Source organism: Branchiostoma floridae, chromosome 3, assembly GCF_000003815.2.
Source record: "Branchiostoma floridae strain S238N-H82 chromosome 3, Bfl_VNyyK, whole genome shotgun sequence".
NCBI classification, from domain to species: Eukaryota; Metazoa; Chordata; class Leptocardii; order Amphioxiformes; family Branchiostomatidae; genus Branchiostoma; species Branchiostoma floridae.
Window position 1 is genome coordinate 19,645,844 of NC_049981.1, and position 27,861 is coordinate 19,673,704.

Here is a 27,861-nt window from a genome sequence, read left to right on the forward strand (position 1 = left end):
TGTCGCGATTTTGATGTGTTATTACGATGTTCAATTTTAGGACCATATATCCGTGCACAAAATAAAGCGCTTATATACCGACGCTTTCGATCAGTCCTCTGATCCTTCTCAAGTTGAAATGACCCAGAGCCTAAGTCACGATGTGGAGAATTACCTCTATGAAATCCAGAATTGTGCAGAGATCTGACGTGGGGTGGGTGGCGGTTGCATGTGGAAAATTGCTTACTACTCGAAATTTCAAGGGATCTTCGTGGAAGAAACTTCAACAAAAGTGTATCCCTCTTTGATATATGTAAAATACACTGACTAATATTTTATCTAATTGATTTCAAATGAGAAGATTCCAAGCTACCCCGATGGAGTGAGTTTGTGGCCCATAACCACTGACGTAATGAATCAAAATCTCAATAATTTTGCTTTCCGAAAAGAAATGAAACGTTCCTTTCAACATACCACAATGAAACTGCATTTGCATTTTGAAACTCATTAAGTACAATTTTATTAACAGACACAGACCTGACAAAAATCAGTAAACTGGATGCTGCACCAATTAGAAAATGAACACATTATATCAGCAGGCATCTATACGTTTAAGGGCTTACTGGTGCAATAAATTACGAGAACAAATTGAATAAACTTTGTACGTCAACGTACAGAACAAGTGTTGTTCACATGAACATAGGACTTTATAACACCAGTGGTAATCAGATACTCCACTAATTCCTTAGTAGCGAAATGGACAATTGTTTTGAGTATCGCCCCTTCAAAAGTTTGCACAGACCATCAAGTCCGGACCTGCACCTGATCCTTTGTACCTGTACCTGAATTTTCTGTTCCAGTACCCACCCCTAGTTCATACCATTGAAACTGTTCTGAAACTCATCTGGTAAAAGTTTTACCTACACAATATAAGTAAGCGAAAGACCAGCTTTTTTTAAAAGCTCTTGTTTACACATAGATTTGAACAACATACTTGAATAAGAAATGCATTCATGTGGTTCATGAACCTTTCGCGCTGCGTGTTACGGCAAACACTGTGAGACAATTTCGTGTATGTGACCTTCCAATTTTGTGCTACGCTGGACAGTGTGCCTAACTCGGTACGCTTTTTTACATTTTGCTCTCTTCAGAAGTAAGTGGTAAATTTAAGTACACAGAAAAAAATCAATAGTATGATATTTTAGATTACTTTTAACAGTAAAATCGTGACTGTATGTACTTTCTGTCTCATATGAGGAAGGCTGTACCTAGAACAATCCAGCTGATGTTTTTACGGGCAATGGGCTGAATGCACTGATTGTGAATGCCCGACTAAAAAAACCATTACGAAAAAACGACACCACCAACATCAACAAAACTCTGTGTGATTATATGAAAACATCATATACATCTCTCTATCAAGTCTTATTTTCATAGACAGCACGATTCATTTGTTACAGTCAAATAAATCTTTGGAGCGTTCTCTTGTCTGCCACATTCACGGCCACACTCCCTTGGGAGTACAATGGTGGCAATGTTTATGTCGCTTCCTTTTGGTTGCTTTTCTACTCAACAAACATTTGAAGACCCATATCCATAGTGTTTTATGGAGCTTTATTTATGTGTATCATGGCAGTCGTGTGACTGCTTGGACGAGTTTGTATAGTTAGCGACACGAGCCGCCAATACGCAGAGGCCGGTGACCGCAGTGATTCAGCACTGTCGAAATTACTGTTAGAATTCTGTTTTTAAAAAACATGAAGTAAATATGTTAAAGTATACTTGGAATGCAAATTAAAGCTGTGTGCATGGACTTGGTTCATTTACCTTTGTAATCAGCATAGTCAGTGGCAACAAACACGGTGTACTTATGGATAATAAGATCAGAAAAAAAATCCGTACCGTCTTAGGACGGGAACCGTCTTAGGGCGGTCCCCGTTAGTACACATTTATAGGAATACTAGCCATTCATATAAACTCCCTATTAGAAGAACCAAATAAACTAAACAGACTGGTACAGCCGATAGCAACTTTGATGCATGAGTTAGAATATCCCATGTGATGCATAGAATACATTTCCCTTCCCTAGGGAAACAGTTCATTTTTTGCCACTTTTCCTCTATCTTGGCTTTCCTGTCCATCCAATTCATAGGTAGGAATCGGTAAAAACTTGGTGGGATATAGATGTTATTTGAAACAGCCTGCCTCCATGTATGGCTGTTGTGTTTCAGTCACTTTGACAAAACATCACATTCTCTCTTGATGTCTAGTTTTGAGATAACACCATGGGAGATGAATTCCTTATTTAAAAGTTACGTTCATAAGCATGGCTTCTTTGTGCATCAGTCATTATGTTTCTTCCTGTATTTCACCACATGCTCTCCTAGATAAACCACAGAGCAGCATTCCTCCTCTGGTGAATGTGTAAGGAAAAGTTGGAGGAAACACTGACAGGTTGGGAGGAAACACTGGCCTTACATTTCCTTGCTTTGTTTCCTGTTAGAGAGATCAAGCAGCCATCCCAGCATTCCTTGCAACACACATTGTACTACACACATCCCTGATGGCTGACTGTGGGAAACAAGCATATAGCCTTGTCATATTGCCTTTGACTGTGTAGCAAGTGTACAATTTGATCACTTAATTTTCTTTTCTTGAATCTGCTTTCCTGTGCAGCTGATGCCACCACGACGATCTGCCACCGGTACACCCCCGGGGACCAGCTGGAAGTGTTCACCAAGACGGCGGACATCATCATCGTGGCGGTGGGCCAGCCCAACCTCATCACTGCAGACATGGTGAAGGAAGGGGTGGTGGTGATAGACGTGGGCATCAACAGGGTCATGGACCCCGCCACTGGCAAAATGAAGCTTGTTGGAGATGTGGACTTTGAAGGTCTGTAAATTTGCTTGTGTTTGCTATCAAGATCTCCTAGGGTGATTTAACATGTTTTCTCCTATGTTCTTCAACATATCGTTTTTGTGTTTGATCGTACATCAACATGTCTTTTTTTCCATTGATTGTTTATATTATTCATCTTCTATCTTTGTATATGCTGTATTTTACTTAATGTAATCGTATCATATTTTTGTATTATTGATGGAATAGCTTCTTATACATATTTTTCTTTTTGCCCGATCCTCAATAAACAAAGCAATAACCTAATAATGTTCCATCATTTTTATCCTCACGTTAATCGCTAGAACATAATTACCGGATTACAGGATACCATGAAGCTAGCTACCTTTTACCTTATTTCTTCCACTCTTGCTCAGTTTTTTGGACCAATGTTATGCTTTGAATTACGACTGTAACCAATATGTAACATGAAGATATAAGAAATATATGCAGTGTATGCTGTTGTTGTGTAACAACTCACCTGTCATACAGGTGTGTCCCAAAAAGCAAGCTACATCACCCCAGTGCCGGGAGGTGTTGGCCCCATGACAGTGGCCATGCTGATGAAGAACACCATGCAGGCAGCTAAGGGCCAGTATAGCTGGGACTGATTCAGTACTACTGACAACATGCAGATAATACAAAGTAATCTGTTAGTCTACATGTGTAGCTGTAACATGCTTCCTGTAACATGTTTCCTGTTTTTTCGTCCTTTATTTTGCTACAAACAGCATATTGATCACAGAAAGTAATCTATCACCCAGCTACCCACAGCTCCTGTAATCGTGCTTTTAAACAAAGCCTTTTCTTTTGTTTCCTTGCAAACAACAGAGCACATGTATTTTTCAATTTGCTTTTGAAGTGTGCATTAATTCCTTTTCAGACTTTTATTTCCAGCTGTACACTACCCTCCCAAACCCACTGGTCCTACCCTCTTGCCTTAGTTCTGCTGCACAGATAATGCAGAATATGTACTCCTAGTGAGACAACCATAGCAAAGGAAAGAACCTTCATAGCTCTGCTCTTCCCATCCCGAATACCACCATTTTTAGCAAAATCTTTCCACACTATGCATAACACAGGTCACTTTGAATTTGTTAAGACAGTAGGTAAATGAAACATAACTGTAAAAGTTATGTAAGGAACAAATATACCATGATGTATCTTTCCCAAATGCCATATAAAACTCTATAAACTCATGAACAAGTCGAAACAAAAAGGTTAATTCTGATAAGTGTTTAAAAGTAAGCATTTTTTTTCAAACTTGAAGTGACCTGTATTGCTATACTTGTATGCTTTTCTTTTACTTGATTTAAGTTTTACCACAGCTTTGCTTTTTGTTTCAAGAAGGTCCTGCTTTCCTCCATTGTCTTTTTGTTGGCTTCTTTTCCATCACAGGACCCCACCTGCAGTGTTGATATCAATATCTTCTTGTATCTGGTTTGTCCCTGCTGTTTTTTTTGCAGTGGTTTGTTCCGTTGTTACTCTTAACGTCGGATCAAGAGTTTAAAATTATATGACAGTATATTGAATGCTTAATAAAATGTATTAACATCTGTATAATGATTCTGTCCTTCCAACAGGAGTGTCCACGAAGGCTAGCTACATCACACCGGTGCCAGGCGGGGTGGGGCCCATGACTGTTGCCATGTTGATGAAGAATACTCTGGCTGCTGCCAAGAAAGACCCCAGCTATGGCCTGTCCATGCACCCAAAGAAAACACTAGGCCAGGAAGTCTCATAAACCATATAGCACTCACTGGTCACTTGCAACTTAGGAATATGTCCTAAATTTGAAGAAAAAAAATCTAGCAACCTCTTGTTGAGGGATATGTAGCAATGGAAAGAATCACTTTTACATATCTTCATCTCTGTCACACCCTTCATAGTTATGGATATACCTGACTTACTGGATTTCATGTGACTAGTATTTGGAGGCATTAGCATTGAAATGCAGGGCAAGTATACACACACTCAAGATTAGTATCAAGAACCATGGGAGAGACAGAGCTACCTGCAGCACTGATTACTTAAGATTCAGGAAGTACTTACTTTTTCCAAGCCTTACATTACAATCTTACTAAATGTACTATAAAGGTTGATCTTTTTCTATGAAAAATTCATCCTTTAGTAGTTTCACATAAAAGAGCCCTACGGTATTTCTCTTTTGACATTCTCATTGAACCCTGATGCAAAGTTTCATTCACGTAGAAGTGACCTTAGAATATATACTGGTATATAGTAGAATTAAGCTGGTATACTAGAATTAAGCTGTAGTCAGTATGCATACTGAACATTCTATACATTGAACCTTCTCCATATTACCTAAGCCTGTGAGAACCAAGATTGGTCCCAAAAGGCTAAATCAGCAGGTAAAGGCTAATTGACTAGCTCTTCAAGTATTAAACTTGAATAGACTTGTGTACAGACACAAGTATTACATGGCTAAGAAACCTATTTTCTGCAACTTAAATATCCTAGAATAATGAAAATTATGTACAAAAAATAATATAATGATTGGTCATGCTCTGCTCTTTAGTGAAGAAAATCATTGAAAATCTAGTGTCATTTCCTGAATCTATGGTCAAGGAAAAGAAGGAAAATTTTGAGAATGCTTGCTTAGTTGTCTTAGGCACAGCAACTTATTTTAGAGCAGCAACTCACAACTGTAACAATTTCAAAGCTCTGCTAACATCCAAACAACTACACTTACCTGCATGCATCGCCGCTGTTTATTTATCGCACCATAAAGAACCATTTTAAGTACTAATATATGTACATGTATTTATAGGTTGTGGAAGAAGATATATTTTCTTTAAGAATAGCTAACTTAAAGTAGGTTTTAGCAGTGTGTCAAGTTGCTCAAAGCTTTAGAGATAATGAAAGTACTTGCACCCAACATTGAGTCATGAAACTGTGTTGTAAAGTGGTTGCTAGCTGGAAACTGCTGTGAGATAACATTAGTGTCAAACTGCTGTGAGAGACCATCATGGCTATATTGGGATAATGGTAATGGAAAATTACTGGTTCCGTTGGAATTGAGATTTAATCCTGCCAGAGGAGACGCCATCTGCTGTCTGATGACAATTGTCTGACAGTTTACTCGCATGTGCCACATAGAAATATTTAAAGAATCAGAAATTTGAGTGGAAAAATTTACGTTGTTATGTAAAAATTAAGTTATACTAAGAGGTAGGTTTTAGCCTTAGTTTTTTAGTACTGTAACAGTAACTTTAATTAGATGTTGTGCCAATCAATTAGAGCGATTCTTCTCTATAGAAATTTACAGCAGTCCAAGCTTTAATGTGTCACAATAATTCTCTTTTGGTGTAATGACAAATATTTCTAGTTTTACAACAGATCTCACAATCAAGGATAGAATAATTGATATATAGAAATCTGTATGGGGGAAGTTTACTAGCTCAGCTGATGCTAAAAACTGGTACCAGGAAAAACAAGAATTCTGTTGTACAAAAAAAAAGAGGAAAAAGCTTTGTCGAATATTCTAAGATACATTGTCCTGGGACATATACTACAATGTATTGTACATACATGTAGTAGGAAGTTATATCAACTTTATATTGGAATGTCATACTTGTACTTAAGTCAGTATTGTCTTTTTAAATACTAGTATACTGGTAGCTTTTAGTAACAAGGAATGGTTGTTGTGTTCTTGTCAGTTTTTTAATGTGCATCTTGCCTTTTAGGTATTTTTTATGGCTGCTGGTGTTTAAAAATGTAAGGCGCCATTCTTTGCCAAAGGTACTTAAACTGTGTTAATAGATTATCAATATCTTGCCTGTTGTTTTGTCAAGTAATGTTGGAACAATGTACATTTTGGTTCCTTTCAAGTTGAACATTTGTTTATCTATTTTATAAACTTTTTGTTTTCATTATATCTTACTGTTTCCCATGTATGGTTATCCTATTCTTCTCATATTCTTTGCATAAAATCGTTCCAGCCATGTGGCTTTTTTCTGATTTAAAACAGAGAGGCCAGTATGGCATATAAGGTAACAAAACTTATCAAATGTACTGTTTTATGTTAAACTCCTTTTAACCTTTTTTAATGATATGCTGTTATTGGTAGTCCCAAGTCCTTTCAATACTGTTAGTGTGCCAAAGAACTTGTACAATGTATTTTCAAAGCTGCCAAATGTCACAAATTATTTTGCATTTAAATTTGCATTTCCTGTGTAACAAGTCATCATGATTTATCTTGTGTAATAAATTGCTGTTACAGTACGGTACCCATGTACATGATTCCTTTTGTTCTTTTACACATCCTCATTCAAGTTCTAAGCCCTTCACTCTACACAAAATGATAAAAATTATTGCTTTTGTCTTTAGAGTGCTACTACATGTACCAAATATCCTCACATGTGAAGTGTAGAAACCACAGGAACATGTCATGAATATTGCAGACAAAAAATAAGGTAAAAAAGAGCTCCTGATTTGCATTAGTATTAGAAACCACAGGAACATGTCATGAATATTGCAGACAAAAAATAAGGTAAAAAAGAGCTCCTGATTTGCATTAGTATCTGATAATGTCAATCATTCTTCAAGGTAAATTGAATGTACCAAAAACCGTTGCCCTCTTCAAACCTGCTATATGCACATCTTCTATCAGATTTATGCATCCACACCTCATAAGGGCCCTTTTGTCTCTTGCTGGCATCTTCAACATCAGTCATCATCCAGACAGATCTTTTCACACAGCTTTACTTCAGAGCTTCTAACATAGCTCCTCTCCAGGCTAACCTATTGATCTAGCACATTAATCCTACCAGCCATGGCCTGGCGTGCATGAACCCAATTTCCTGCCAGCGCTCAAGAGGAAATAGTGCAGCATCCATTCTCAAGCAGTCATCCATCTAAAAAAGTGGAGTGGCTTGAAATTATATGGCTAATTCTGGCCAGTTGAAACTTGTAGGGACCCTAGAAATTTGGAACCTCTTACAGATTTCTAAGGCCACACTGACTTGTCTATGTGGATGACAGCCATGCTCCCAGCAATTTTTGTCCGTTTGTAATACAAAGGTTTGCAATCATAAAAAGATACTGCAAAATATGCAAAGAGATGCTGTAAATTGCAAAATGAAATCAACCAATGGAATCTGATACTAATGTGAAATCTTCCAAAATCAACGGTGTGAAAAAGCAGAAATAACAAATCTATTGTTTCTATTCACTGTTCCCCATTCCCCATGTGGTCACAACATATATTTCATAGAGAAGGCAGTTTTTTTAGTCTTGCATCAGCTTTGGGGTGCCCAGAGGATGTCATCCATATAATCAGAATGGTCTCAGATATGTCTTCTTGCTGGGGCATTTTATGATGGAATCTGACTTTGGCACATGAGCACAGAAGAAAACCTGGCTCCTTCAAATGGCATATGAAGCTACAAGACTCCGTGCAGGAACAAGTTGACCTGACATTTGGAAAATGACCTCCCATATTATTAAAAGAAACCAATGTTACTGTAATAAATGTAATTTTACAGTGCACATCGCCCTGTAGTATATGCCTCAATAATGGATGAAAGTGAAGACAAGCAATAAAAACTGTTCGATCACTTGTATTTTTATCTTGATAAAGTGGGTATTTACATGCTTCATATTTTATGCAGCCTTCATGATTTTTATGTGTACAACAAGGTACCTCCCGTATTTAACATTCTTAAATTGCTGCTTGCACAAATTGTTTCAGATAACTTTTATCGGACAAGCAGCTTCATTTTTTGCCTTCATAATACCAACTGTATACAGGTAGATCTAGTTGCAGTACACTTTGGGCATTTCGTTACATTTTCACAATAAAGTATTTAGATAGAGGTTTCCTCACATTAATTTCAAACCATCAAACATGCATCGACATGAGTATCTACACCACAATTTGATCAAGACATTACCAAAATTGTTACGTTTGATGTTTTATGCTAATTGAGGTCAATGTTGCAGTGTACGGGGTCAAAGTTGAACCTGTGCTGGCATCTTCTCTCCCTTTAATCCAGCCAGCAGGTTACGTGCGGCCAAGACAGCCATCTCTGTCCGCGTCTCCACTGTAGCGCTGCCGATATGTGGCAGGACAACTATAAGAGTACAGACAACAAATTAAGGAAAGTGTAATTTTAAACAAATACTCCTAACTTGTCTATTATCATGCTAATGATGCTATCTACATAAATACTCAGGTTTGATGTTACTTGCAGTAATATTGCAGTGCTACACACAGACAAAATTAATTTCAGTAATCTAAGAAGGGTGCTTTAACCCTTAAACTGCCAAAACTGGATATATCCGGCACGCATATACATGCCTTGTGTGCCGTGCCCGGTTATAACCGGGATAGCGTATTCCCCCGAAGTAGCAGCTTTGCGTGCATGTAGCGCACGAACCCCGGACGTTAGGGACTTCGGCCTTGTTCGGTTGTCTCTGTTCGGGGGTCAGCGGCCAACCTCGGCACTAATAGCATTTTATAGGGCTGAAGCTCTGGCAGTTTAAGGGTTAAAACGGTGCATTTATAGAATCTACTTGACTCTATAATTTTAGGAGAGACATCTAGCACACACCATCAAAAGTGCAGCTTTTCATCAAGAGCAGCAACTTACGAGTACATATTACAACCTGCAGAAGATCACCTTTTCAGTTGGCTGGATCAGATGGAGATGAATGTCCTTTTCAACATCAGTCTAGGTATTATTTTAATGTGTCATGCTATGAGACAATGTACAGATTATGTACCTGGTAATAAAAAGACAAACAAACATACCACAGTTGTCCAGAGTTAGGAGTGGATGATCAGTAGGAAGTGGTTCTGGCGTGGTGACGTCCAGTCCTGCTGCCTTGATGGTTCCCCTCTTCAGGGCCTCATACAGGTCCTCCTGGTGAACCACACCTCCTCTGAAGCAAAACATACAGTCAAACCTGCCGAAGACAAACCTTGCAGTGCCTAGTGCAACTGTCCTTTATCTGTAGCAGGGAATATTGTTACAGGGAAGGGTTGCATGCCCTTCCCCTTTAACATGCTCAAGGCAACTCAAACATCAGACCACTATTTTACATCCCTTTTAAAAGACGGATGCAGCCCTGACCAAGATACCCTAACTAGGATTGAACTGGGGGTCTCCCACTTACCAACCAGATAATTAATTGTGAGGCTGCCACCAGTTAAACTACAGGGACATTCAGTGAACCTTTAAAATCTGGTCTAAGCAGGTGTTGATGGGAAAAATGTGGTCACATTGGCGAGGTAGTCCCTATGTACAGGTGGTCATAATATGCCTCAAGCCTGAAGGAGACTTTACATGTGACTTGCTTGCAATACTTTTTCTACTCACTAGATGTCTCTTCTACCAGGCAGTACCAGTACTGCCTTCTTGGTCCATTGAGTAGATTACAGCGACTAGATGTAACGTTTGCATGGCACTATCTTCAATAGGGAGATGCAGCTTACTCTAAAAGCAGATCCTTTCAGCAGCATAAGATAGTATCAAAATCTGTGCATTGGCTACCATTTCATTTACGTCACGATTGCCTGATACTAGCATTTGACCAGTGCGTTATGCTGCAGATCCTCATCAGGTAGCCAATGCACACTCCTAGGCCTGCTACATTCCTTTACCAGGTTTTGATACTATCTTATGCTACCGTAGAATCTGCTTGGTGATTAGATGCAGCTAACACTTTCAATTTGGACTGACATCAGGAATTTGAAAATCCAAGTATAAATGTATTTATCTATGTAACTATCTTTTTGGCATGTGAAACTCAGCAATCTACAATAAAGTTGAAATTCAAGGCAAAGGCTGATTACATAGATTCTTTTAGAGGGATAAATATTTGATTATATTCGTGAAGAATTTTGAAGATGAAGCATGGCATCTTTACCTGCTTGTGTTAATAAAGATTGCAGAAGATTTCATCTTGCTGAAGACGGTCTTGTTAAACATTTCCTTGGTCTCAGGTGTAAGGGCGCAGGTCGCAATCACAAAGTCTGACTCTGACAAGAGCTCCTCCAATTCAACTGGAAATCCAACACAGCCACAAATAAGATTAGATACCAAAACAACAAGTTCTTCTGCAGTACTATTGGACCCTATAGAAAGCTGCTTGGAGGCCTATTATCAAACTTGACATTCACTTTCCTGACCCGTACCAACCTACCAAATATCATGAGGATCCATCCACGGCTTCTTGATTTTTTACTATATCTAGACAGATAGACACACAAACACACAGCATAGAAAAATAACTTTCTTGATGACGGTAACATTGGCCATGGAATTTGGAAAGGCACTACATATTTGGACAATGCTAACTTATATTTCAACCTTCTTGTTGCAGGAAACTTCAATTCTCACACACAATCAACATACAAAACAACAGTTACTGTACTGTAGCTGTAAATAATGCCCAGCATACAAGAATCAACTGAAGCAAATATATTCTATATTTGATGAATACAATTCATTTTCTGTGGTTGAATCAATTCCAGCAGCCTGAGTACACTGACCATGCACTGCTCCAACCTTCCCAGCTGCCTCCGGTTTGGGGTTCCTGCCATGGTACAGAAACCTGGAAACTCCAAATGGTTTCAGTCTTTCAGCTACTGCAGCACCTGTTGTGGATCAAAAGAAATTAACATGTGCCAAATTACAACAAGAATATTCTATTTCACTTAGATATATCTAGAGCTAGATCTATCAATTTCTAGATCTAGATCTATCTATTTGCCACTAAGGATATTTGGTAGTTGTAAAGCGGAAAGGATTGCGGTGAAATGACAAATAAACTGTAAATGGACATTTGCTAAATAACATTCTAACACAAGAATTAATTAAGCTACAGGACAATAGGACCATGCCAACTTGGCTCAGTCAATACCCAGAATTCGTATTTGGCTAGGGTTAGGGAGGCTAAGGGTTTTGGGCCAAGTTACTGTAAATGCATTTAAGTTCGCAGGGATTTAATTTCGAAGTAGCGGGAAAAAGGACCGTTTGCGATTGTTTTCAGTTTGCGGTAGCACCATGCAATGTAATCTCTTACTGCCATGGAAAAAACGTTCATGGTGGTTTTACATTTGAGGTAAATTTGTAATGCAAAAATCGCAACATTAAACCACTGCGAAAATTTCTGTATTTACAGTAACCAGGGTATTAGTTCAATTTGGTCTAATTATCCATAGGACAAGCTAGTAGAGGATCATAGCAACAAACAACAGAAGAAAGAAATGCAACCAATGGCACTGACCTATCCTACCCAGGCCTACAATCCCCACGGTACTGCCAGACAGTCCTGAACCACACATCCACAGGGGGATCCACGTGCCCCAACCACCACTGAACATAGGAGGAGAAAGTAATAAGTGTCAGTACCATACATTCTGGTGTAGCTATAAACCATTTCATAAAAAAGGAAAAAGAGTGCTTCTCTTTACACTCTTGTAAAACATCATCATAGTCATAATATTGCAGATACTTGACTTAAAAATAGGTAAGTATGAATTACAGTAGAATGTGACCTTTTGACCTCATGGACTCCCTCGACCAGCCTCCTGCTTGTGGTGAGCAGCAAGGCAACTGTCAGCTCTGCCTGAGGACATAGATGGAAACATTATGGATCCATTCATAACATCTAGGTTGAATAATGATGACTTTTCAATTAGAAATAGTTTTGAAATCTTCACACTAATAAAACATCATGATCAAAGATCTGGAAATGTCATATACCATAACAGAGTATATGTAATTCAAATCTTAAAGAACTTACTGTTGCATCTGTTAACACATCTGGAGTATAGCCTAGTGGGAGCTTCCTGAAAATATATGTGATGTAGATTTAAGGTTAACACAAACACTATTGCAAATTTACAGTATCAACTATACCTTTTGGTCACTATAAGGATTTTGTTTAGGGGGTTTCTTTTGTACATTTTGGGGACTAAGGAACACTGAAGGCCCGAGACAAGTAATGTAGGCACCAGCTTTCTAAGGGAGTCCAGGGGCATCACTGTAAAATTTGTAAAATTAGACCACTGAAATGGCATTTCCCTCATTTTTTAAAAAGATTTCAAGGTAAAAAAAATGGAGATGATAACATTAACAACGCTGTCAAGAGAGGATTCATTGATCGTCTCTTAGGGGTACCCACAAGTATGTATGAGTATGGGTCATCCAAACCCCCCTTTACCTACAGGCATGATACTGACCTGGACTTGAGGAGCTGACTTACCTTTTCCTGAGTTCTGGCAATGAAATATGGTCAAACCCCACAGACATGGTGCTCACTGCCTTCAGTCCTGGTCCTGATAAACACATAGCAACATGGTAAGGAGAAAATAGACACAAGCATGTTTGGTTATGTCATGAGTATTGACTATAGTATTAGTCCCTCTCAGGCTCTCCCCAGTACATTTTCATATTGAAATTGGGATTAGAATGATTTGGCCATATACCAACTTGGCCCAGTTAACTCTGAGTCAGTGGAACACCCTGGTCAATTAGGCCCAACATCCTGGTGAGCTTGGTCAGGTTGAGGATCTGGGTGTTGGGATGTCAAACACTTAAAATTGTTTGACATTCCTAAAGTTGTTCACAGCAAAGACTTACATGCTACTTGCTATAAGCTTTTACTTCTCATCGCGTAATAACACTTAGTTACTAAATAAACAAATACATGACTGACCCACCTGCTGCATCCAGCACCTCTGCATCAATCTTATCTGTCAGCAGACAGTACAGCCCATCTATACCCTTCACTCCCTTCAGCAGTTCTACCCTGGGAACAGGGTCATCTGCATCCCACTGGGCCACACTACATCTGGAACAGGATACAAAGTATTCACTTTATGTTTGAGAAGACTGGGGGGGGGGTTAAAAAAAACAGCTACAATTTTCAGCGTCTCCGCAAAGGAGGAGTGGCTATTGTAAAGTAATTTGGGAGAAACTAGCATAACGCTACAAGATACTCAACTGGATATGTCTCTGATGTCTCCCTAGCTAACTGATTATATATCCAATCATTATGATTTATTGTAGATTGCCTCACTATAGAAGTATTTCTTTTAAAAAATGGTTCGAAACAGCTGTGTATTTTGCCAATTATCTACAATGATAGTCCAAGCTGATCTGGGAAAAAGGTGTAAATATAGGGGGCGTGGCCGTGGCGTAAAATTGGCGGGTATAATTGATTCTTTATGCTGGACTCACGAATCAGTCACGCTTGTAATGGAGCACAAATTTCTATTCTCCACATATATATTTACATAGACGTTGATTGAATTATTGGCAAATAGCAGAGTACACTGGAGTGATTGGACGTAGCTCATGACAATGTATTAGAATCATATTCATAAACGTAACATGAAAACTCACTCTCCCTGCAGCAAGTCCAGCGCTTTCTGCGGTATCCTACGAGTCACATACACATTTGGCTTCCCTGCTGTGCTCATTCTTCTCACATGTATCCCTCTGGACCCTTCTCTCTTTATAAAACACCCAAACAAGGCAGGTTTCGTGCAGAAATGTTGAAGTTTTGGGGCAAAGTTCATGTTTTCAGACGGCGGCGGCCATTTTGAATGGGCAATGCCTCCTGGGAAATATTCCCATGTGGGACGTCCCATCAGTGGATGGGCCATGTTGATTTGATTATGTTATAACGTTACCCCCGCACATAAATTTTTGTCCGTTTCCCCCAAAATAAGCTTTTTGAGCTTATGTCAATCGTATGAAGCAGCAAAAATAACCGTTACCAATGTCGTGGAATGCCAAAGTCAGTTCCAAAGCCAAAGAAGATGTGAAAGAACAGAAATGAAGAATCTATTGTTCACTGTAACAATTATGTGTGTTTAGTAATTTATTCAAATTTCAACTATTTCAATTTCAACATAACAGAGACAACTTTAATTTTTGCCAACCTTTTCTTATTGCACACAAGCCAGCATCAGTTTTGGGTTGCCAAAAGATGTCATCCGTGTAAGGTCATATCAGCATGGTCAAAAAAAAAAAATGGCTATAGGCACGCTCAGTGTGTCAATAGCCACAGCGAAAAAGAATTAGGGCCAGTGACTTTCAACAGAATGACAAGTAAGACAAAGACACATTCAAACAACGAAGAAAAATGCAACTAATGGTCATATTTGGTACATTTTCTAGGATCATTCATGTCAGACCAAAACTCAACTTCAATGTGACTGTGTGGACAAGACAGACCTAAATAGACCTGTAACGTTAAATCTTCAACAAACAACATTGTCATGTTGTGACAATGTTGCCTGCTATTCTGATTAGCACCACTTGTCTGTCTACCACCTGTCTCAAAACAAACAGTTCCATGTATTCAGTAGAGACTAAATATCCACAACCTAAAGCACAGGATAAGCATATTAGTGAAATCATCAGGACAACAAACAAGATGTTTACAGATTTAGTGCGATTCCTATTTTGTCAAGATCTAACATCCATTGGCATAATACCGGTCGGTTTACTGCAATTTCTCAAGCAATGCTAATTTGGCAAATGATCAACGCATCATTTTCTCCAGTTACATGTTGCTGTTACAGCTTACCTTTGCCACTTCTTCTGTGTAAATTATTTTGTCTCTCTGGTCCTGCTAAAAACATAATATCGTAATTGGAACACACCGCGGAATTGCACGGAGAACGGGCGCGTGGTTGGAAGGGGGTGCACTATACCGGCCGAACGAAACACGGCACAATTAACTGCCGCTATGTACCTTTATACATCCTCTGTTGTTCCTTTCTTTCCTGTTAGTAGTTGCACAAAACAAAAATCTGCATGAGCATACAAAAAGTCATGAGAAAATGGGCGTATACTGACAAGAATTTTCATTTAATTTTGGTCCGTCACAACCGCTATGACGTAAAACTTTACTGCTGGCCGTAGCATTAAAAATGGCGGGAAAATGGCGCCGTACGTTCAATTTGACCCATTCAGCCGTAGATCCGGGCGATAATGCAACGGTTCCTCACACTTTTACAAGAGTTGTAGGTCTGTAGGAAAGAAATTCAAGATTGTTGTTGAATCATGCTCGTCTTGTGCCGTGAGCACATGTGATTATTGTCTACAAATCTGGCGATGAACGTGACAGTGTGTTTGTCCCACGACGAGCTCGCCTGCCCCGAAAATGACCTGAAAACTTTTGGCCTTGTTGTCTTCGAATGCATTGTTATCGATGCTTTGTAAATGATGTATTGGACACCTAGATGTCTGAAGTGTGCATACCTCAGAAATAACTATTGTTGCATGTGTAGATCTCTTTAAGTTCCACTATTTTTAATCGACCGGTATAAGGCTTATGACCGGTATTATGCCAATGCATGTTACCACGCTTGATTTACGCTTTTTAGTAAAGAGAGAAATCTAATTCAAACTCTTCGCTCTTCGTTGATTCAGATAGTCAGCTGCATAAATAAATGACAATGGCTGCGATACCTAAATTGGATAAAACTCCTCAGCTGTAATTACCATTAAACCATAGTTTATTTCCGCCTCCATTACCAAAAATTTATATCATAAACATTTTTTAACACAACACAGCACCACTGAATAGCAGCGATCAATGTCACCCCCACCATAACTTTGAATTCGTCCAGTCCGCACCTAGCCAATCAGCGCTCGTTCCGCGAACTTTTCAAGGCTTGATTACAATAGCGGGACCACTCGAGCTTGTTGTTGTGGCTGTCAGGCTGGGTTTCAATGGCTTTTCTGTCCTTCTGGGCGTGATCATCGGCATAGGAGCCCAACCGGAAACGACAAGAACAACTTAGAGACGGTTGGGAATAGCCTGCGTGTCGAAATTCCACTGTTTCTTCAGATTACGTGTGTTTGCGTGGTGTCCGTGGTTTAGGGAAGAGTTGTGGCATGCAGTCGGGAGGCCAGGTCTCAGTGCCCCGCCGCCACGCGAACGTGCTCTGGGTCTAAAAGGTATCTTCTCTGGACTCGGACCAAATCTTTCACCTTCTAGTTCGGGAAGTTTCACCGTTCCTCGGGTGTAACTAATGGTGAGCTTGACCTCAATTGGAGAACGGTAACCATACAGCGAGCTGGGGGTCTGAATCCAACAGAAGTCGGTATTCTCTTCCGGGCCTTAGACCAGTGCTATTTGCCGGTCGGAAGGCGTGCCAAAATAGGTCCTGGTGGGAGACCGGATCCCGGCCACAGTGTGGATCCCAGTGGTACTGGTCGCAGGTGAGTATTTTCATTTTAATGGTCCACCATATAATACTAGCGAGAAATATAGAATGGATAGCTTGTGTCACGGTAGCTGAAGACTGTCGGATCCATGTCCGATCCACAAGACTCCGCTTTTTATTGCCAATCCCCTTTATACTATAGAATATTCGTCATTAATTTCTCGGTTGGAAAAGTTGTAACCTCACCCCTGCGTGTACATTTTAAGTCCTATCTCTTTCTCCAAGTATGTATATAAGACCTAACTAAGACATTTCTTCTATTACATGTAATATCTACGTTGTACCACGAGCATTGTCCCTACCCTCACCTGTGCCCAGGTGAACAGTACACTACTGTAACCAAACACGGCCAGGCACCGGTAGCTCGTTACTGTAGCGTTACGGTCCCACGGTCTCTTAAATACAAGACTTAGACACGGATTCTTTCCTTTTCTCTTCCCTACTTTTGTAACAGGGAACAAACACACCCTGAGACCCTGATAAACAAATCCCACCCTTCCATAAGCACAGTGGGAATTCTTCTAAAGAACCTGAGACAGCCATTATTAGTGAGGAGAGTCGCCAAGAGTGGAGCAATTTTCTGGGGCCATGGTGCAGCAATGTGCACCTTAATTGGTATTGGTCGGTATTTTCCCAGGGGAATTGGCTGACAAAACGTTTAGCATGTTTGTGTGACTGTACCATTGAAGCATGGAGCACAACGTTGCTGCAACTAGTGACAAGAGAGCTCAGATTCCTTTTGAGGAAGCAAACAATCATTTATAGATAACTTAATGATAATATTGTACTGCTAAATTAAACAATGAAATCAACAAGCATATACTTTTTCTTTGCATAAAATAAATATCTTGAGACTGAATTGTTATGTCAACCACAGCAAATTTTCAACAGCAATGCTACACCCACCTGCATTTTTTTCATAACTAAAAGTTTAAACATAACGTTATTTCTTAATTTGGAAATGAATGTGCATGTATATATTGTGAGATCAAGTTCTTTGTAGATGAACTTCTGAAAAGAAAAGACATGGCTATGCTCCTAAAGACCACACCTAGACCATGTCCACAAGTGAAAAATTCTTCAGCCTTCCCTCTACATTCCAGAGAATTTTCCTCTTCAAAATGTGGGTGTTTGTCAGAGGTCATGAGGTGTTAAGGTTATGTTCGTAAATTGACAATTAGCATCCATGGTTACATTTGCAGAGGACCACACCCATACATAATGGGTCTCTAGGAGCTCCAACCTTGGCAACACCTGTTTCCTTGATGTTAGCTCATCTCCAAGCAGATGTGTGGTTCAGGTTTCTTTGGCTTGTCTTTCTGCACTAATTGTTTGTTGTTCACCTTGTAGTGCCAGGTGGCACATGGCTCAGCAAGTTTCCTTACTGTTTCTATACAAGGGTATGTTTTACAGGGAGGGGGGTGCTAGTCCTTCCCCCTTTTAGTGCTTGAGGCAAATCCTCCAACATCCCCAATTCACATCCCTTCCAACCACAATGCCTTTCTCATTTATTATGGCATGATTTGACTTGAGATTCGGCTATGTAAACGATCATACATGTGTGTGTAGACATTACTTTTGCTTGCAAACACACATTATTACAGACTCAGAGAGACCACAAGGACTGAGTAAGGCTTTTAATTGATTCTGCATAGTCCCTACCTCCCAAACACTTCCAATCAATTTTCCAAGCAAGATTTCCTCTTCATTATGGAGGAGCAAGTGAGATGGAACAGGGTCCACCAGGAGTGTCACCTGTGAAATTGATGCCACCAGGTGTGACCATTGTAACATGATTCCCTAGTAGATTCCTGATGAGAGCTCCAAATGAAGTCATGTACCATATTCTTAGAAAATTACCGGGATGTATCAGGAGAGAAATTGCTGGAACAGAAAGTGGTTATGGCCAGCACAAGTATTGGATCATGATTCAGGCTGTTGGTAATGATGTAAAATGGTTCAACTCTGAGATTGCTACATTTACTACTAACAATGGAAATAGTTGCTCCTTGGGTATTCCATTCAATTCAGATGAATTTCTATTTCAGAAAACAGAATAAAAGATTGTTAAATCCTTTACTGGAACAAAATATTTATACCTTGGTAAAAATGATAAAAGATTAAGAACATTGTATTCCATTGAACGTATCTGTATTCGATTCTTTCAACATGGCAGAGCCTATAATACCCATTTGTTGCATATTCCTAAAAGTAAAAAAAAGGCTAACAAGATATTTGCTTATAACACAATCATTTTGTGACTACCAGTCATTGAAAAGGTAATAGATGCTTGCAGAGCAAATATTGTTCGTACATGAATATGATAACAACCAGGCACAAATTTACAACAGTTAGTTGTTTTTGCACTTTGATTTTTGTCTAAAGATCTTGTATCATCCATGAAACCTATATTCTATAATGTTCTTGGCAAGGACTTTTTTGCAAACATCTTGTCCACACCAGAGCTTGTTAAGCTGTTTGCTTGGCTGATGACCAATATCTCTTTAGTACTCTCCACACACCCACTTGGTAAACATCTGTCGCAGTATACAAGGGCACTGGTAGTACCTACCACTGTTTGCACATGTTTGAAGCATGAAGTAAACCTATCTGTTACGTACAAAGCATGTAGGTACACAGTAGAACCTGAGTAATGCAGGTGAACCTCCTCTGCTCAGGTAAAGTTTGGCAGGGTGTGAAATTTCCACCTGTAACCTTGTAGACAAAAACTCAGACACACACACACACAAAATTGAATTTCAAATCAGCAATTCTCTTACAAAATTCAATTAGCTTTTCATAATCTTGTATACTTTTTCAAACAAAAATCAAATGTAAAGAGAAAAAAATGTATTAGCTGCAATATCATATAATGTTTGATTATTTTTTTAAAGATTTATTGTCCAAGTTAAGATCTTCATATTATCAGGAGATCAACATAAAACCTAAATATAATATCATGTAATGTCTGAGAAAACTGAGCAACAAAGTGTGTTATCGTACTTAACAGTTCCATGTATAACAATACACCATCCGGTTTGCCTCACCCTCTTATTGATCTGCATATTTCCAGCCATATATAAGTGTGGGAAAAATCAATTTTTCCCACTTGAGTGGATAGGAGTGCCTTTCTGTGAATAAAGGACTTGTATGAACTCTGACCTCATCACATTTCACCAAGTAAATTTGGATAACAAAACCAACTAATGTTTCAGGAGCAGTCATGAATTACTGTCATATATGTCAGAAAATTTACAGTCTAATATTTTTATTCTAACAAATGTAACACTGTACCGTAACTTACATTCTTATCTATATTATGATTCTTTTGTAAATAATGTAAAATCATTTTTTCTGTGCTGTCTCCTGCCTAACTAGTCTAAAATTCTAATAAGAAATAATTTTGGTGTTCAGATATAGCATTTACATAAAGAGACAAATAAAAAGAATGGGTCTTCAGAGAACAAGGGTCAATTCAACCATCATGTTAAAAAGGACTTCATTTGACCCTGGAACAGAAAGGAACCAGTGAGGACAAAAGGAAACTGAGTTTGGAATGGCAAGAATCTGCCAGGACCATGGATTCTGTCACATCATATGATGTGGGTATTCAATCAATGTGCCCTCTAAATATCTAGATCTGCTATGTTGAGAAGTTTTTAAAAATTGCCAGTTGAGATACAGAGAGACTTGGATATATGAATATTATCTTTGCAGTCCTTTGTATACTCAAGACAATGAATTTGTGCTAATGTTTGTTTACTAAGTAGTTTATTTCTTTACATAATGTGTACCAACCTTAATTGTACTTGTAGCTATTCTTTACTGTCGCTGGTTTGAATGAATAGATCTACGTGGTAAGACTTGTTTTCATACAACAAATGCTTGCTGCAACACATTATTTCTGTATTGAAAAATATGCATGATTGAATAATAACATGGTGCAAGATATACCCTTATCCTATAGAGCATAGATGACCCAGGACCACAGTCTAGCTCCAATTACACGGCTATGCAAACATCAACCCTATACTTTAAGACCATTACCTTCTTGGCTCAAAAAGCAACAACGCTTGTCCAAACAAAAGTCCTGTTTTCTACAGAGAAAAAGACAGGTCAAAGGCCTTGCTGCAGGGAGCATTTATCTTTGGTAGGGTTTCTTCCTTGGGTGATCCTTTCTGGTACCCTCTGCTTTATCCATAGAAGCAGATGCTTACTTTACGCTGACTTGATTTTCTGTACACTGTCCTAGTGTGTTTGTTTTCCTAGCCTGTAGTTTTTGTGCATGACTGCTTGCCCCTACAATGACAATCCATATAGATCAGGTCCAGGTATTATTAAGTACGTATATAAGCTCTTTGTCTCATAACAATGGCAGCAGCATTTGCATGACAAAGCATTGCAAGGACATGAAACATGGAGACCTTCCATAGCTGAATTGAGAGGGTGAAACCTAGGGGAAGTATTCCCGTGTGGTATGAGGACTCAGTCCTTACTGTTGGGTTGATGCTGAATTTGATTTTGTGTCCTTGTAGGTTAGAGTTGAATGACAGAGGGTAAAAGGATGGGGCAGGCTTTGAAAGTTCAGCTGAGATCAGACATCACTAGAAATGGCCAATCATAACATCTAGAGCACCAGTAGTACGGATTTTGAAAACTGACCATTTCTTACTCATATCATAAGAATTAGGTTGTAATTTTCTGTAAGATTCAAAAGCATCATCTGTGGAGGAGCTATGCTATTTCTGGGAGCATGTTGACCTGGTCGAGTGAGTGAGTGAGTGAGTCTTAATTTGCTTTTTTACTTTTTTAAAAATCCTGTCTACCCAGGATGTGCCACAGTCATCTCAGTGAATAATCAAACCAAAGTTACCAGACATAGAAGAAAGGAGACAACTGAATCCAGGGGCAAAAACCTCAGCTTCTGGACCAAACTTTCAGAGTGACATCTGGATAACATTCCCAGGTGAGTGAACAGATTTACACTATCTTTTTTCTTATCTCAGTAGCATTTATCCCAGTCAAGACTTTAAGCCAGCACTATTATATATGTGTTGATTTTGGGAACTGATAGCTATTTTCTTTAGACCTGTTGAGCCTTGTATTCAAACATGTACTTTGTGTTGATGGCTGTTTGTAAAAGCTGTTTACCGATGTAAACAATCCTGTGTAATAAATACACCATACTCCATTTTCCAGCCATGAACAATTTGATACCTTTTGCTACCTAAACAAGAAAAAATCTTCACATCAGGACGTCTAGCTCTAATCAGTCCAATAAAAGGTAAATAATGTAAAAGTAATTATAAAGCCCTTTTAAGGCCTTCGTTAAAGGCAATGGGTTGTTATTTATAATGTGTCTAGAGCTCAGTATTGGAAGACAGAGACCTGGTCCCTCTCCCTCCACTACTTTTTACCTCCATAGCCAAAGCAAAGTCAGTTACCAATTGTGGAGTGGGGAAAGTTGTGTTTAGTCCCTTTCTATAGGACGCAACATCTAGCCAAGAGTGCCAGGAATCAAACCCATAAATCACAATTAGCCTTCTCCCTGCTGAGGTCCGACCTTTAGGCACCAAATTTGTTTACGGTTATGCAACAGGGAGGAGGTTAAACAGTCTTTATGATTAGAAATATACAAAGATAAGATAACCTGGAGCTATATTCCATAAGTATAACACCTGGTTTCCTATGCTTAACACACATTACAATCTTACTTTCTGGGACTTATTCTGGGGGCCTAGAAGCTTGATTTAGTCAGGTTATACAAAGTTCTAACTGAGGTGGTACATTCAGCAACAAAATGACAGATTTGGCTCTAAATTCCTTTGAAGGACAGCATCTTTCCAGGATCAAAGTGTCCGATGCTCTGTCCTTCCTCTGAACTCCTGGCATGGGCCAAGAAGTAGGTCACCCCTTTTCACCCTGCTGCACATCCTGAATGGGGCGGAACAAATGGCATATTTGCAGGCCCAGATAGATCTCCCAGGGCTAAAGCAGGGGTCCTGTGGATAAACAAGCCATAAAACAGTCAGCACTCATTATTTCCACATTATAAGTGCTGATCTAATTGCACACAGCCAGTATATTAAGGAGACATTATGGGTGTATACTAAGTAGGAGGAGCTCTTGTACAAACAAAGGTGTGGCAAGTTGTTAGCAAGATAATAAAGATTCACAACTCTATAAAATGCACATCAATAAAACAATGTTTCCTACACAAGTACTGTAGTATGACTAAGAGGGAAAGATTCCGTAAAATTGAAGAATTGATTTTTTACCAATGTTTTAACATCTGATTTCTTCTTATTGAATGTAAAATTTATTTATTTATTCATGATGTGATATAATATCAGCAGCAGCTGTGCACCAGAATATCTAGATATACTTTGCAGAAAATATCACATTCTATAGTTAAAATTAGTACTTACAATCACTTACTATTCTAAAGTAATTTTATTGGGAATTTGACATGTGTAGGTGAGGTCTGCGGAAAATGTTTCAAGCACTTGGTTATGGAGGAAAATGGCCCTTGAAATTGCTACAGGTAAATGCATTTGCAGGTAAAGTTCATTGATAAAACATGTAGATGACTAGACACAACAACTGTGGGTGAATTGTACATTAGGGTTTTTTAAAAACCCTTGTACGTTGTACGGTTGTAGGCACTTTTACCCATTTTTGTCAGGTACATAAAGAATTCCCAAGTGCACCATCTCTAGAACATCCCAACTGCTTACCCTAATTACATTTTTTCATGAATTCTTCAGGAATGAGTAATTTCAGGAGTCAATCAGCCCTACTTGATAAACATGAAATATCCATTGAAACATAAAGTTGAACACACAAGCAACTTTTGACAATGCTAAATGTACTTTTTATGTTATTGGTTGTTTCATGCCATTAGAATTTCAATGATGCATGCCACAGAAATTGACAGTTTTGTCATATTGGTGGTAGACTGAATTATTAAACTGTTCTCTTTCTTATGCACTATTATCATCAATATTCTCATCTACTCTTGAGACTCAATGTAAAAGATACTCACTTTTTGAAAATCCAAATTTTTTCTATATAATGTAGCATAAACTCTCAGTGTCTGTTAGACCACCTGGATGCTAGATGCCACAGTTGGGTCTGTATCTAGATGAAGATTAATGTCAGTCCTCTGGGTATCATCCTTGGTGCAAGTTAATTTGTAGGTGGTAAATTGTCCAGTAATAAAGCTTTCAGGGGCTGTATGTCAACAAATTAACAGGTCATGTCCACACATTGGCTGGTGCAATGCTGACAGCAGTTCACCTTTTGCTTGTTACATCAGGGAGGAAGACCTACATGCCTTCATTTTAAGTCCAAATATGACAAAATTTTCTTTTCTATGTCCATGTGAAAATATGAAAATTGTTTTTTGTCCAATTGTAGTTGGCTAAAACTGACTGAAAAGTCAATGGGTCCAGACACCATTTGGAATAGCTGGTGTCAATCTATGGCTGTCATGTTTCCTCCCCTCTAGATCTGGAAGTATAATTGTTCTCCTCTGATGTACATGTACATTGTATGTATAAATCCACTGTTGTCATCTGGTGTGGACATCATGTGATGTCATCCTTCTATCCCACTCACTGAGCTTTTCTGCTGAGCAATGTACAGAGACAGATAGCAAGTAAAAGACTGGTTGGAAGGGAATTTTTTACATGCAATATGGCAGATGTTGCCCAGTCTATGTTGACCCTGGAAGGTTATGTTGGGAACTGCCATGGGATTATCCAGGACAGTTCATCATCAAATGAAATAGAAAGACCAGGAACCATTAGCCAGCTGAGTCCAGCCGGCCTGCCCCAGTCATGGTGTAGTACCAACACCTGCACATGTACTTTCTAGCACAAGCTGTAGGCTGATGAATTATTCATAGCACCTATAGATTATAGAGGGCCATACAGGTGGTCTATGTCAAGGCTGTCTCAGGCTTCAAATGTTTTATGTCCCACTTATAATTTTCAATATCAAATTTGTCAATTAAGGGTATACAAAAAGATGTTTTCAACGATTTCAAGATTTTTGGATAGACAGCGTAATTTTTTCTGTCCCAACATGCAAATTTTGAAGGGACAGGTCTATGTAAATCTTGGGTTTGTAGAAAGTGGTGTTATGTCAAAGTTAGGAATGTAACTGTTTGATTCAGTCATATCTTCTATTCTATTAAGTTGAAACTGAATTCAAGTCTTAGCTTTGGTAAGAAAACTGTTGTACCAAAGTACTTGTAAATCATACCTTTCATATTCTTGAGTTTATGCAGCATCAACTTGACAAAAATGGCCTTTGAATTTTATGTTAACTTTATTTCATCAGCTTATTTTGCATCTACAGCAAATGTAGACAAGTACTATGAAATTTTTGAGAATTTTCCCATGGACAACAGAGATTTGAAGAAAACAAAAATATCAGTCTCTTGTCTGTTAGTACATGCTTGCATGATTGATGTTGATTAGAGACAGCAGAGCTTATTAATCTTTCATTTACCATGGCACCTTCTGCCGTCAATATCATGTCCCAAATTGTCTAATAGTAATGGAAGAGCGTCGGGTGAACAGGTGTCGTGTGACTGGTGTGGGATGCAGCTGGTGGGATTATAAAGGCCTAACCTTGTCAACAGTATGTTCATAATGGCTGGCACTGGGTACTGTCATGTTCTGTGGAAAAGTCGCTACTAGTATGATGTCCTGCTTTGAGGTAAGCTTATGGACGTTCTTCAATCATACATAGCACCAGATAACACTGACTACTGTAGATTTAGAAAGTAAATTTATAGACAACTAGATTTCCACGAACACATACCTTTGCCAAATAAACCAGGTTTGTTATGTAGAATGATGTCTGTAGACATAAATATGTTACTCATTACATTTTATTTTATATGCCAGGAGTTGGTTCATAACATTTCGCCATTGCTTATACAAATTAGATCCCTATTTACATAATGATATTAAATTGTATCAAGCATCACTTAAATCAGCATACCAAAAATCATGATGATCCTTTCATCCCTTCTTGACTTATTCTCTTTCAAAGTAGGAAACTAAACCGGCTCCTGCAGTTCAAGAAAAGACATTACCGGACCCACACAAACACCTCTTAGTCTCTGCCATCTTTCTCAGTTCCATATGTGTCAAGTTTGAAAGTCCTATCACGAAATGCAGTGGATTTATCAACTTTTTATCAAATTTATATAATTAGTATCTCATTATGTACGTTTTTACTTAGGATATCTACATACCAAAAAAAGGCAATCCGTCAACATGTTCATATTTTGCCATTAATTATGCAAATGAGATCATCATCTGCATAATTAATATGTATAGATATTTCTTTATTTCTCAGCTACAAATGTGACAAGTTTGAAAGTCCTATAAAGGAATGCAGTGGATTTACAAACTTTCCTCATTAATTATGCAAATTAGCTGTCAATTTGCATAATTAGAATTCCATCATGTAAGTCTTCCCTGTGGCTATCTACATACCAAAAATCATGACGATCCGTCAACACGTTTATATTTTCTCATTAATTATGCAAATGAGGTCTCTATTTGCATAATTAATATGCATTGATATTTCTCTCTTCCTCATCTATATATGTGACAAGTTTGAAAGTCCTATCATGAAATGCAGTGGATTTATAAACTTTCCTCATTAATTATGCAAATTAGTTGCTGATTTGCATAATTGGTATTCCATTGTGTACATTGTTACTTGGGCTATCTACATACCAAAAACCATGACGATCCATCAACACGTTCTCGAGTTATTCTCGTCCAAAGTTTGAAAGGAAATCGGCGACTGCAGTTCCAAACAAGCTGCTAGGGGGTCCAAACTTAAAGCGCTTACTCTCTGCACCAAGGGCTATCTACCACTCAAAAATCATAACCACAGCAGGTCCAGAACACGAGATAAAAAAAATTGAGGTTTTGCTGCAGTACCTTAGCAAGCCGCTAGGGGGCCCAATATCAAACTTGACCTTCGTTTTCCCGACCCCTACCCACCTACCAAATATTATTGGGATCCATCAAAGGCTTCTTGAGTTATACTGTTAACACACAGACAGACAGACAGACAGACAGACAGACACACAGACTCACAAGCCTAAAACATAACCTTAGCCATTCTGGCAAAGGTAATAAAGTCATGTCGTATTGGTGAAATTCTAGTATACAGCATTGTCACCCTGGAGACTATTTACGAAAAACCGCATTGCACTACTGCTTGAGGAAAAAAACGTCATTCTTCGACTGATAAGGATCAGAAAAAAAGATAAGATGTTTTGGTCCCTACGCGCAAATCTTCATCCTGGGTCCTGGAGACAGCCCTGCTTACGATATTAGTTTTCCTGAAGTACATGTAGCTCGATCTGTCAGACTGGACTTTGCTGACTTGTTCTATTACAATCCTCATGATTGTGATATGTTCAATTTGACATAGAATGATGGAGGATGATATATTGGGATGTAACCCTTAAATGCATAAATCAATATTCCTCCAATATTCTTCCACCACTCAGATACACGTACCAGGAATCTTCATTCAAGTCAAATTGGTACTGATATCTAGTCAGGGCTGTATCTGTCCAGAAAATAATCTTAACTTCATGACATGATACTGATTAGAGTGTTTTTTGTAAACTTAAAGTGGCAGATTTAACAATGAAAATTAAAATCATGGGGTTCCAAACAATGCATCATGGGGACAAAAAGGAATTTTCTACTGAATGCTAGTAC

General features: G+C 38.7%; 3 protein-coding genes across 16 annotated transcripts in view; 2 read left to right on the plus strand and 1 right to left on the minus strand.

Annotated features, from left to right (window-relative positions):
* The window catches only part of LOC118412686 (bifunctional methylenetetrahydrofolate dehydrogenase/cyclohydrolase, mitochondrial-like), a 27,429-nt gene extending 20,298 nt beyond the window's left edge, over positions 1 to 7,131 (plus strand). For 3 of the 4 annotated variants that reach the window (XM_035815698.1, XM_035815701.1, XM_035815702.1), the window contains 2 exons: positions 2,656 to 2,874; positions 4,461 to 7,131. In XM_035815698.1, coding sequence (XP_035671591.1) covers positions 2,656 to 2,874; positions 4,461 to 4,621 — 380 coding nt within the window. In that variant the 3' untranslated portion in view covers positions 4,622 to 7,131. Of the gene's footprint in view, positions 1 to 2,655; positions 2,875 to 3,369; positions 3,523 to 4,460 lie in introns of all 4 variants that reach the window. The other variant, XM_035815700.1, reaches the window with a different exon arrangement.
* Positions 7,132 to 8,442: 1,311 nt separating this feature from the next.
* Positions 8,443 to 14,480, minus strand: LOC118412687 (glyoxylate reductase/hydroxypyruvate reductase-like). The gene is made up of 10 exons (XM_035815703.1): positions 14,256 to 14,480; positions 13,571 to 13,701; positions 13,114 to 13,186; positions 12,652 to 12,697; positions 12,404 to 12,474; positions 12,133 to 12,221; positions 11,396 to 11,500; positions 10,771 to 10,906; positions 9,653 to 9,783; positions 8,443 to 8,972 (listed from the first exon to the last, which is right to left on the minus strand). The coding sequence occupies exons 1-10, from the start codon at positions 14,429 to 14,431 to the stop codon at positions 8,851 to 8,853; spliced, it is 1,080 nt and encodes a 359-aa protein (XP_035671596.1). The 5' UTR covers positions 14,432 to 14,480; the 3' UTR covers positions 8,443 to 8,850.
* Positions 14,481 to 16,546: 2,066 nt separating this feature from the next.
* The window catches only part of LOC118411581 (protocadherin-15-like), a 143,491-nt gene continuing 132,176 nt past the window's right edge, over positions 16,547 to 27,861 (plus strand). For 3 of the 11 annotated variants that reach the window (XM_035813988.1, XM_035813993.1, XM_035813992.1), the window contains exons 1-2: positions 16,547 to 17,090; positions 21,926 to 22,061. The gene's annotated coding sequence lies outside the window, so the exon portion shown is untranslated. Of the gene's footprint in view, positions 17,091 to 21,479; positions 21,571 to 21,925; positions 22,062 to 22,294; positions 22,380 to 27,861 lie in introns of those variants that run through there. The other 8 variants (XR_004830691.1, XM_035813996.1, XM_035813997.1 and 5 more) reach the window with 5 other exon arrangements.